The sequence below is a fragment of the Lactuca serriola genome, chromosome 1 (genome assembly GCF_051521515.1).
Source record: "Lactuca serriola cultivar US96UC23 chromosome 1, Lser_US96UC23_V15, whole genome shotgun sequence".
In the NCBI taxonomy this organism is placed as follows: Eukaryota; Viridiplantae; Streptophyta; class Magnoliopsida; order Asterales; family Asteraceae; genus Lactuca; species Lactuca serriola.
In genome coordinates this window covers 136,868,153-136,881,344 of record NC_136408.1, presented here as the reverse complement: position 1 = coordinate 136,881,344, position 13,192 = coordinate 136,868,153, and the positions used below count along the sequence as shown (strand labels likewise).

The following is a 13,192-nucleotide window of genomic DNA, read 5'->3' as shown; positions in this document are numbered from 1 at the left end:
GATTTTATTGGGTTGTATTTTTTTTTGGTGATTTGAATCAAAATGGGGTCCCTCAACAAAGAGATTTTGTGTTGAGGTGGAGTTTGTAAGAATGCATGCCAAGTGTTCGATAAAAGTTCTCAAAGAGGTCCAATGGTGTTCTTGGGGTTCAAGAACATGAATTTGACTACCAATGAATAACATATGTAGCAAAGAATAATTTTTTGGGCAATCTAGCTTTTGACTCAAACGGGTGGCGAGGATAGCAGTTGAATGAATTGTAGGTAAGGAGAATGATTTTTTGGGGAGACATAAAAGAAAATGGAGGGAAAACAATTATTGATTTCATTAAAGTCAAGGGTAACCGGTTTACCCCTTTGAAAACTTGAAAGGGACTTTTTAAACCTGACAAATTCCACATTATTCCCCTAGGATGCAAAAAAAAGAGCTTCAGTGACCTTTTAAACCAATTCGAAAAAACTTGTTACCTAACAGTGACATTAACCCATTTTTGTAGTTTAGACTTCTTTGTTTCAATAAGTTTGAAGAGCATGTTAAATTCTTTTCACAGATTCTATGCAATGGACCAGGGACTTGTATGCCTATATGCATGATTGGATGCATTTTCAAGTTATCTTCAAGTGTTTTCTATATTGATAGTGTTGGAAGAGTGAAAAAGTTATTGGAGCTGTCATTTGGAGTTGTTTGACAGATGTAGTTTATTGGAGCTGCTGCTTCAAGTTTTGGGTGCAATTTCTATTGTAGTTTTAGGTTGCTGATTGTGTCCCTCTGCTTCTTGATATGCTCTAAGTAAGTGGTGCTGTGGATATTTCTTGAGCATAACTAGCTTTTGATGGGATATTATTACTTTAAATTGGCGAGTCAATCGAATTCAGAGTTTTCAAATAGTGTATCCTTTCATTGCTTCCAATTGCTTCATGTTGCTTTTTGGCCAAGTTGCATCTTCTCTCATCATTTGGGTGTTGCTTTTTAATTTTTTTTTTGGTGCCATTTTGTTGTATGCAAATTAGGTTGGCTACTATAGTTGTTGCATATGAGATAATTAAAGCCTCTACTCCTTGTATCTCCAATCTGGATACCAAAACCAAGGGTACTAATGCAAGTGTGAATGATAATTATGGCCAATTAAATGACTTAAATGGTAATCACAAATTGTTGGTAAGGAGATGAACAGATTTTTTTAGCTCAAACGAGGTGGAATCAGGCACGGGGTTATGTGATGTTAAAGCTGTTAAGGACAATGAGGACATGGGAAAAAAACACGAAATGAGAGTGGTGCATAAAGACCACAGATAAATTGATGCAGATGATTTATTTTCAGCCTCAAATGACCAGATTGTGGAGTCTAACTTTGTTGAAAAAATACTACTGATAACTTGATATGATATCAAGATGAGCTAATGAAAATAAATGAGAATATTATATTCTTTTGGCAACAACAAATAGTAACAATAAATATACAGAGGATAGTAAAGAGAAGATGTATAAATTAATATGTCCTGTCTCGTGATGTGAAGAAAAAGGGGAGACCTAAAAGTATTTCTTCTAAAAAAACAAATAATACGAGAATTCTCATCTTACAGAATCGGAGTCTTAAAATATTAAGGTGCAGCAAGCGACTTTTACATAGTACCCAAATAAATTATAAAATCCTATCAAGGATTAGAGATTTTGAGTTCATACACACGATTGACATTGTTGATAAGGCAATGACTGAGACCAAGATTTCGGTTCAAATTATGAGGAAGTAGCATCTCCTTCTCAATTCTTTTCATCTGAAGGATGAGACCATGAAGATTCCCCCTTACCCTACATAGAAAGGAAAAGTAAGAAAAAAAATTTATAAGTTATATACTATACAAGATACATTACAAAATGCTACGAAAACAGATAGTTACTTGGAAGCATATATATTATGTTACATTTTCTTGATTCAACAGAATTAATGACTCCTAGTGATACATCTCTTCCAAAGTCTTGAAGCAATTTATGCATTCTCAACATGTTGCTTGGCCCTATCCTAAGAAAGCATCTACCAATAACATTCCTTAAAATCAAGTAATATGCTTAAACAATTTCATATTGTTTTCCAAAGTGGAATAGTTTGTTATTAACATAGAATTTGCCAAAGAACAACATCTACTGAACATGATGAATCTATGAATTGGACTCAACTGCATATCAAGTACAGGGAATGGTGAGAATTTGATCCTAGATTTTGACCCATTGTGTCTTGACATGGTATGAACAGAAAATGATTCAAAATTTTAATGTTGGCATTTTCAAACGTTCATTCCAAGGTTATAACTCCTTTTATTTTATTACATCCTAAACCAATCCAGAACTTTGATTCCTAATATTTGGTTGTGTATGCCTTTTGTTCACATGAAGAGTGAAAAGTTTGGGTGTCAAAAGGTATACCTCATTTGCACGACCAATTATGCCAGGATTCCTTGGGGATAAAGCTCTGAACCAACCCTTTCTCTTTGGTGCTGAAAAGAGATAAAAAGTTAATCATTATTCACAAACAATCCAATTGAAAGTCGGGGCTGTTTGGAACGAATTTATGATGACAATAAAATATATTTAACAAAAGTCACATTACCTTGAAAGATGGGTTCGTTTGGAATGAATTTACGATGTTCTCGATACAATGTTCGTTGGGAATGGAAAAAAAATCGGTGTTTATATAAGATGTATTGCCCTGTTGTTGTTTGAAAAGGGGAGAGATCTCCACCAATTATGTGATTCCATGACTTGTAATAACCCAACACATCTTCTTCATCATCATCATACACAAGACTCACCCCACACTCCTTTACATGTTCATCTGGCTCTTTAACAGTAACAGTAATGTGGTCACCAGCTTCCATCTCATTCATCCCAAACATCCAATGACTTAACCACACCCATTGACCTTCAATTTCTCTTTCAAAGTGACGTTCGTATAGCCACATGCAGTTCTTTGTTATATTACTAATTGTGATCACCGGGCTACCGTGGAAACGACCATGAAATACATTTGCAGGAATTGTCTGCCGAAAGCAGAAGTTGAGTCCTGTAAGGGGGTTGTTTAGAGATGATGATGATGGAATGGTAAATGATATTGATGGCCCCACGCTTCTAAGCCTAAACCAAATCGGCATCTCCTCGGCCTCATACATTATGCTGAATATTCCAAATTCATAAAACATCATCTGCCAAATACAATCACCTTAATTAATCAGCATAAGAAGCATATTATACATATTCACATAGAGACAAAAAAAATTAACTAAAAAAAACCTGGGTTTTAGATTCCCGAGAATTAGCTCCCAAGTGCCTTTGATTAAGGAAGTCTAAATTACTCCAACCCAAGTTACGTAATACCTTTTCTCTAACACATACCATTGGTTGGATTTTCACAATGCCTTCAAATTCATATGGCAAACAAGAAGAATCCACCCAGATTGATGATAACTCTAGTGGGGACATCTCTGGGTCAAATACGACTTTGCCTGAAGGATACACTTGAACAGAAAAGAGCAACCTGCTTAGTGTACGTGGAGGATGTTCAACCGACTTTAAGTTTTTACAATTCTCCATACTAAGTATCTCAAGCCTAGGAAGGGTTCTCACACAACTGGGCATGGAATTTATAGGATTCCCATCTAAATATAACTCCTTTAACTTGGATAGGCAACTCAAGTCCATAGGAAAGGATTTAGTGGACAAATTACTATTTGCGAGTGACAAACTTACTAAAGACCTCGGTAAACAAACTGAAAACAACTTCAAATCACTTGGTATAGCACCCACAAAGGCTGAGGAAGAGGTTCTTGTATTTATTTCAATGTTGTTAGCCTCGCACAGTTCCAATGAATCCATACCCCTATTCTGGATTCCGAATTCACCGAGTGAATCCATACCCCTATTCTGGATTCCAGATTCACCGAGACTACAACCATCTAGCAACATTGTTTTAACATTCTTCAACATGCCTATGTTTCTTGGAAGTTTTTCAAGCTTCTTGCAGTAGCTCAAATCGATGAAGACAAGTTCAACACATTGTTCGATTGATTCACAAACCTCAACCAAACTAATGCAATTTCTAACTATTAACCACTCAAGTACTGGGAATTGGTCAAAATCACCAAGACTACAGAGTTATTTACAGAAACTTAAATTAAGAATCTTCAATGATCCAAGCAACTTTTTCTCTTTTAAGCACGATCCATCCAACTACAAAAATGCAAATAATTTAGAACAGTAAAGAACTCCATCAACTCAATATGGATGAACAATAAATGAAGATAAGTTACCTTTTGCCTCTTCTCAAGCCGTTGTGAATCATTATAACAACCGACAAATGATTCAATATTACCATATGACATGTCAAGAGCAACCAAATTCATCATTGGTAAGTCTAAAGGTATAGACTTTAAATGAAATCCATGCATACACAAGCCTCTTAATTCCTCTGGAAAGTTCGCATAAGACCCATTCATATGCACATAATTGAGTTGTAGTAGCATCAAATTATCCATGTTACTTAATGCATCTGTTTTTAGCTCACATAATACACCAAACTTCTCTTTCTTAAGTATGCGCATGTCAAGGGTAAGGCCTAGAAGATTTCCCTTACCCTAGTAAGAAACATAATGCAAATACATAAATTAGGCAATACAAAATATCATGAGCATACACATTACTATAAGCATGCATGGCCTCTTACCTTTTTTTGTCTCAACACTTTGAATGACTCCTTATGACACCATAATCGACTTCGCTTCCATGGCTTGTCAAGTGATTCTTGATGTACTTCAAATCTTCCCATCTCCTGAACCAACTGATGCATCTTCAATTCATTATTTCGTCCTATACTAAGAAGACATCTGTCAATGAGATTCGTGATCCCAGATCTTGTGTTTATATCACATGCCTCTAATATTGTTTCGGTAAAATCTCTTTCTATTCCAACAAAAAAACAAGCAATATGTTTAAACAACTCCTTATCGTTTTTGGATGTCAAGGAGTCAAAGCTCATTTTCAAGACCTTATTTATAGGGGAACTAATTTCTTTCTTTAACCCTTCGATGCACCCTTCCCAATAACCTACATCACGATTATGCAAAGACTTTCCCAAAACTTCAAGAGCCAATGGATGTCCTTCACAATACTTAACAAGCTTATCAGACACCTCTTTATATCCCGCCTTGGGTTGGTTGCACATGAATGCATGGGAACACAAAAGTTGTTGTGATGCAAAATCATTTAAGCCTCGAAGCAAATGCCTTTCATGCTTGGGTTTAATGTTTATTTTAAATAAAGAACAACTCTCAGTCAACCAACTGTCCTTTGTTGTAATTATAACTTTGCTTCCAGGATGAATGCCTTTGCTTCCAAGTAATGCATCCAACTGAACAAGAGTACTGATATCATCAAGAACTAGAAACACCTTTTTAAGGGCTAGTGCATTCTCTATCTTTGCGGTGTATACTGAAACATCATGAATTAAAATTGAACTTGTTTTTGAAATGTCATTGCAAAGTTGTTTTTGTAAATCAAGCAACCCATTAAACTTCCCATTGCATTTTCTAGTGATATCTTCAATATAGCTACTTGTGTGGAATTCATGAGAATATAGCCCATAGACATGTTTAGCTAAAGATGTCTTCCCGATCCCACCTATACCATAAATAGTAAGTATGTCTGTTGTATGTGAGGATCTATCTTTCAACCATGAAGTTACAAAGTTAATATGATACTTCATCCCAATAAGTTGTGATCGAACGCTCCTTAAGGGCACATGTAATCTATGGTGGATGTCCTTCACAATTTCTTCAATAAACTCCGTCTCTAACCTGAAACTTGATTATATAAGAACTACAAAACACAATCTACAAAACTAATGAACCAGACTGGGAGATTTAATTTATTCAAAGATCCAAACTAAGATTATATTATAGTTATTATTAATCGAGTTCTCACATCAAAACCACATTGTGGTTTGCATCCAGTGGCGGACGCAGAACATTTTCGTAGGGGTGACACTAAAATAAAAGTTCCAAATAAATCTATATTAATAGTGTCACTCGTGTTTTAAACTGGTGCACCCAATAGAAAAAAACATTAAATTTTTTTTACACTACGTGCCGGCGTCAGAGCATGGCCCGGGACCCTTGGGGCACCACTAAGGTCCGCCACTGTTTGCATCAATCTGAGCAAAATGCCATGAAATACAATATTTCACTAATGAATAAGGTCATAAATATTTGCTTATGATAAAGACAAAGCAACCAACGAAATACACGATTTCACTAACAGGCCACCAAACTTCACTATGTTTCTACAAGACCGTCAAGCTTAACAATCGATGTGGTTTTACATGTATTTGAAGTTTTGAACAAATGCCATGAAATAGTTATAGATTATCTTTTACTAAATACAACTAAAAGCAGCTACTTATTATAAAAGCTGTTATGATTTGAAGGTAGTATGGTATAAGTAATAGTAGACACATAGCAAACCCATCAAACTTTGGTTTTTAAATAAAAAGAAATGTAAAAATCATGGAGAAGGTTCATTAAAATGCACTAACTTATGATAAAATACAAAATGCATAACATTTAAAAATTATCAGAATGGCTAACCTATCTATATGAACTGGTTTATGAGATCACATATTTGAGAACTTATTTTCAATTATGTTCATCTTCTATATATCCTAATACATCAGATATATGTCTATTTAATGACTCAGAAAAACTTATTGAAATGCATAGGGAGATGAATAAGGGTAAGAAAGTGGTTACCTGCCATTTACGACATTCCCTTTTAAATCAGCAACTTGTGTAAGCGCTTTGTTCCATCGGTCCATCTTTTGAGCCCATTGACTTCTTTTATTTGCATTTGTCTCTGCATCCATTGTCTGTTTATGCTAAGCCATTGCATCTCCAAAACTACTTTGTTGCTTCCTAACATGTGTGGGTTCCACATGATAAAATATTGGGATAACAATATGGTTGGATGTCATACGCTGCTCAAGGATCAACACCAATTCATCCAGACACCATGTTGAAGAAGCATAATTCTTGGACAAGATGATAATAGAAGCCCGAGATGCCTTAATCGCACTCTCCAATTCCGGTTTCAGATCTTCCCCAGTTTCAATCTCTTCATCATCCAAGAAGGTATTGATATTGGCATGAATGAGGGCCTTATGAAGGTGATCAGTGAAACTATGACGAGTGTCAACACCTCTAAAACTTAAAAATACATCATATCTATGATTATGAGCTGATGAGTTATGACCATGAGTTGATGAAGTAGGAACATGGGCTGATGAAGTAGGAACATGGGCTGAAGAACCTTCTGGAAGATCAGATAGAACCACCATAACAAATTACAGGTTGATGACCCTTCACGCTTCTCAGTAAGCTCTCAAACTCCTCCACAGATGTTATTAGTTATGAAAGTTGGTTTCACCGGCTTTCTTCACTTGTTCTTTAATGTCTCAGGACCCATAGAAAATGCCTCTGCATACTAGCAAATTATTGATTAATATGCAACTCAAATTTCATCTGCTAACAGCAAAGTATTGATGTAAAATAATATTATATTGCCATGTGAGTTATTTAAATTGAAAATTTTGATCTCTCGGTCTCTCATCTATGAAAAAGACGAAAGTACCCTCCTGATCCTCATAACTGAAATGCCCTTGAAAGTATATCTAGCTTGACAAATGCAGCCTAAAAGTTAGATCATGCAGCCCTCTGTGTAACTATATTATTTTGTTGGTTCTTTTAGTAGGTAAAACAAAGCCACTTTACCAAAAATAGAAAACAGATATACAGCCAAGACAGGTGTCAAACAGAGACTCCTTTGTTTCATGAGAAGAGTAGCAATGGAGATTGTCATGGTAATTTTCCTCTCTCATGTAACTCATTTGCATTATGGTGTGAAAATTCTTTCATAATGTTTCTTTTCCAGTGAAGTTTAGCATCAACTATAAGGTTTTCATTTATACAATTTTTGGGACTTCATTTCTTTTTTCCATAGAGGACTGTTATGGAGGCTGTTTCAGCTATCCTAGGAGGCGAACTACATGAAGGGTTAGTTGTTTGAGGGCAAAAAGGTCAGAGACTACAACAGAACCCTACAACAAACAGGTATTTCCTGGGATTCTGAACTCAAGACTTTGGGATTTACATTTCCTCCAAGCTATTCCATCTCCATTTCAAGATAAGAATGAAGAAATGATTGCCAGGTCAGCGGCTGTGGGATTTTCAAATTCTTCTCAGGGTTCTCCTCAAACAACTAGCTCAGACAACCATGTTGAGAAGAATCAAGATACTATACCCTTACAAATGGAGAAGCTCTGATGCCATCCTTGGAAGTGAAAACTGAAGCATTATCACTTGACCACTAATTAACCAAGAAATTTGAAGTTTCAAAACGTAGAATTAGAAGACTGTTTTCTGTATGAGAAGTAGAACTTATGGAAGTGAAAACTGAAGCATAAACCTAATCCAACTTATTTTCAAACAGAGAGATCATTGCTTATTTGGTTCAGGATCTGATTCAAGTAGAATAACACCCGGATGTCTTACAATCTGGGTTTGACAGAACCCCAAGTTTTGTACAAAGGAAACATCAGCAGGCAATCTAGAATTATGACAATCGAATATTGAAGCTTGTTGGTTTTGAGTGTTTAGCTTACGATTAAGGAACAGATACCATCATTCAAAAAAGAATCAAATGTAAAAATGGTGTTTATCAATTCAAAATATAAAGTGATTAAGGAGGCAATTTTCAAGAATCCGAGAATTTCCCAGTCTGCGTGCTCAAAGTTTTGTTCGTCATTCTGGACTTCAAGTAAGAACGTGCTGGACTGTAACTGATATATAAACTAAGAAAAAATATATCAGAAATAAACAAAAAATTAATCACCTGTTTATGAAAAGTCAAATGATCTGTGATTGATACGTGAAATTCTTACACAAGCAAAACTAACCTGTAAGGATGAGCAGAGTTTATAAAAACCTGAAGCGGCGATAACAGAGGAAAAATGAACAGAGACAACGACCAAGAAAGATGAGCAGTAAGTCAGCAGGGAGTCCACTATGAAAGGAAGGGAGAGGGCGAGAGACAATAAATAAACAACGAAATTTGGTGTTTTCTTACGCTTTGGGATCGGAGGCTTTCATGGGTTCTTTCCAAAAAAGAAAAAAGAAACACGGTTTGTTATAAAATATGATCAAATAACAATATAAATTATAGAGTAAAGAAAGATATGAGAGTAGAGAGAACTTTTATTCCAATACTTGTGATGAATTCATATAGTGCCTAATACATATGGCTCACTATTTATACTATCCAAATAAGATGAAAGATGAGCTACAATATGAATGCACATTATGATGGTGTATTATTACATTCATAAAACACATTGAAATGGTTGTTACTAATGCTAAATAATGATGGAGAGTTATGGGAGAAATGGAGAATCCAATGGTCATTCACAAACTAATATTTCATAACACTCCCCCTTGAATGACGATTGTATCATGCCTCGTTAAAACCTTAATAGGTAAAACCTCATGGGAAAAACCATTTATTAAGGAAAAAGAGTACATGATTAATAATAGATATTTGGAACAATTGCCTCGTTAAAAACCTTGCTAAGAAAACCTAGTGGGAAAAACATAGCTAAGGAAAAGAGTACAATATGTTTCCAACTCCCCCTGATCATCACATCACTTAATTTCCTTAAAGCGTCGCATTCCAAAATTTCGTACCATGTTTTCAAATTTGGATGTAGGGAACACTTTAGTGAACAAATCTGCCAAGTTGTTACTTGATTGAATTTTCTGGATGTTGATGCCACGCTCTTTTTGAAGATCATGAGTAAAAAAAAACTTTGGTGAAATATGTTTGGTTCTGTCTCCTTTGATAAAACCTTCCTTGAATTGGGCTATACAAGCCGCATTATCTTCATATAGTATGGTTGGAGCTTCCCTGTTAGAAGTTAGACCACAACTCTCACGAATGTGATGAGTTAAATTTCTTAACCAAATACATTCACGGCTTGCCTCATGAATTGCTATAATCTCTGTTTGGGATCGAGCTTTGTGTGGATCAGACAAATATCCAGCATCTCGAAGATATCGAAGAATATGTTTGACTCCATTCCAATGTCTTCTTGTTGTGCAAGAACTATATCTTGCTAATAAGTTTACAGCAAAAGATATACCAGGTCTCGTATTATTAGCAAGATACATTAGTGCACCAATAGCACTAAGATATGGTACTTCGGGACCAAGAAGTTTTTCATGTTTTTCACAAGGCCGAAACTGGTTCTTTTTGGCATCTAAATGCCTTACTACCATCGGGGTACTCAATGGATGTGAGTTATCCATATAAAACTTTTTAAGCACCTTTTCTAGATAACTAGATTGATGTACAAAAACTCCATTTTTGGTGTGCTCAATTTGAAGACCCAAACAAAATTTCGTTTTACCAAGATCTTTCATTTCAAATTTTTCTTTCAAACAAGAAGTGGCATTTTCCAATTCTCCAGAAGTTCCAATTATGTTCAAATCATCTACGTAAACAACAATTATCACAAATTCTGATCCGGATCTTTTTATGAATACACATGGGCTTAATGGATCATTTTTATAGCCCTCTTTTAAAAGAAATGTACTTAAACAATTGAACCACATACAAGCAGATTGTTTCAATCCATACAAAGATTTATTTAATTTTACCGAATATACGTCACGAGAATTAGGAGTTTGTGCTTCTGGCACCTTAAACCCTTCTGGGATTTTCATATAAATATCATTCTCAAGTGAACCATATAAATAGGCGGTAACTACATCCATTAGACGCATCTCCAATTTTTCATGTGTTGCCAGACTTATTAGATAACGGAATGTAACTGCATCAATCACAAGAGAGTATGTTTCTTCATAATCAATTTTGGGATTTTGGGTAAAACCTTGTGCAACAAATATTGCTTTATATCTCACAACCTCATTTTTCTCATTTCTTTTGCGCACAAATACCCATTCGTGTCCCATTGTTCTTACTCTGTTTGGTGTACGGACTACAGGTCCAAAAACTTTTCGTTGAGTAATAGAATTAAGCTCTTTATTTATTTCATCTTTCGATTTTGGCCAATATTTTCTATTCATACAATACTCAATAGATTTAGGTTCAAGATCCTCATTTTCTTTATAATCGCGTGCGGAACATGATATGAAAAATTATCGTCGACATCTATCTTATTTCGGTTCCATCTTATTCTTGCCATGCCATAATTTATTGAGATCTCGTCATTTTCATTTTTTCAGGTACCTCAGTTTCTTTTGTTATGTCATTGGGCTCTTCTGGAGCTTCATTAATCTTTTCAAAAGACTCTGTTTTCTCTTTTGGACCATCAATTATATTTGCTTCATTTCATTTCGATGATTTTTATCTTTGGAACCAGTTGGTCTTCCACGCTTCAGGCGTGCCTTTGATTCATTTGTAGTTGTATTTTTTTTCTTCTGGAATATCAATTCTAACTTGAGTAAGTATAACTGGTACATGAAACTTTGTTACCCACTTAGGGTCAGTAAATGCTTCTGGCAATTGATTTGCTACATTTTGTAAATGAATTATCTTTTTTATTTCAAGTTCACATTGACTTGAACGGGGATCTAAAACTGAAAGTGACAATTCCTTTCAAGAGATTTTATTTTCCAGCTTCTTTATTTCTCCCCTAATGTTGGAAAATATGATTTATCAAAATAATAATCATCAAATATAGCTATAAATAAATCTCCGATTGATGATTTTAAATATTTTACTATAGATGGAGATTCATATCCAACATAAATTTTCATTCTTCTTGAGGACCCATTTTTGTGAAGTGAGGTGGAGAAATGGGTACATATATTATACATCTAAACATCCTTGGATGGTAAATAATTGGTTACTAATTGCAAACCAGTTGAATAGGGGAGAACTCATGATAACTAGTTGTCATTATGCATATAAGTGATGTTGCATGTAAAATTGCATGTCCCATGTCAATATAGGAAATTTAGAATGCATTAGTAATGGTCTTGCAATTAATTAAAAGTGTTTGATTAACGACTCAGCTAAACCATTTTGTGTATGAACATATGCAACATGATGTTCAATAATTTTCCCAATCGACATGCAATAGTCATTAAAAGCTTGTGATGTAAATTCCCCAGCATTGTCAAGTCGAATTTTCTTAATTGGGTAATCGGGAAAATGTGCCCTTAGGCAGATTATTTGTGCTAGTAATCTTGCGAAAGCGAGATTACGGCTAGATAATAAGCACACATGTGACCATCTAGTTGACGCGTCAATTAAGACCATAAAATATCTAAATGGTCCACATGGTGGATGAATTGGTCCACATATATCCCCTTGAATTCTTTCTAAAAAACTAGGACTTTCATACCCAACTTTATTCAATGATGGATGGGAAATTAATTTTCCTTGAGAACATGCAACACAAGACAATTCATTAGCTTGAAAAATCTTCTGGTTTTTCAAGGAATGTCCACTTGAACTTTCAATTATTTTGCGCATCATAACTGATCCGGGATGGCCCAACCGGTCATGCCAAACTTTGTAGATGTTATCATACCTTTTATTTTCAATAGCATGAGATTCAATCATTCTAATATTTGTATAATACAATCCGGAGGACAATACGGGTAATTTTTCCAAAAGACTTTTCTTACCCGATATCATTTTCATAATATTGAGATACTCTTCATCACCATCATTGGTTGTTTCAACATGATATCCGTTGGACCGAATATCCGTAAAACTTAATAAATTTCTTGATGATTTTAATGAAAATAATGCATCACCAATTGTAATTATTGTCACTTGTGGTAGTACTATATTCGCTCTTCCGGAGCCTTCAATCTTGGTGATTTAGACGAAAATAATGCATCACTAATTTGTAATTAGTGTCCCTTGTTGTAATATTATATTCGCTCTTCCGGAGCCTTCAATCATTTTTTGATTACCTGTTATTATATTAATATTTTCTTGCATTGTCTGCAAGAAATATATCATCATTATTTCTTTTGGGAATATCCATGTTTCTTTTCAATAAATAAATAAAACATAAGAAACATTCGACTTAAAGAAATAAATTCATATTATATTAATTTAG

At 34.8% G+C, this 13,192-nt stretch overlaps 1 protein-coding gene across 1 annotated transcript; it reads right to left on the bottom strand.

Annotated features, from left to right (window-relative positions):
• Nucleotides 1-1,761: 1,761 nt before the first annotated feature.
• Nucleotides 1,762-6,907, bottom strand: LOC145061939 (disease resistance-like protein DSC1). Its single transcript, XM_079009537.1, has 10 exons — nucleotides 6,795-6,907; nucleotides 6,127-6,199; nucleotides 5,971-6,032; nucleotides 4,715-5,843; nucleotides 4,302-4,625; nucleotides 4,211-4,221; nucleotides 3,286-4,138; nucleotides 2,606-3,197; nucleotides 2,422-2,492; nucleotides 1,762-1,809 (listed from the first exon to the last, which is right to left on the bottom strand). The coding sequence occupies exons 1-10, from the start codon at nucleotides 6,905-6,907 to the stop codon at nucleotides 1,762-1,764; spliced, it is 3,276 nt and encodes a 1,091-aa protein (XP_078865663.1).
• Nucleotides 6,908-13,192: the final 6,285 nt, after the last annotated feature.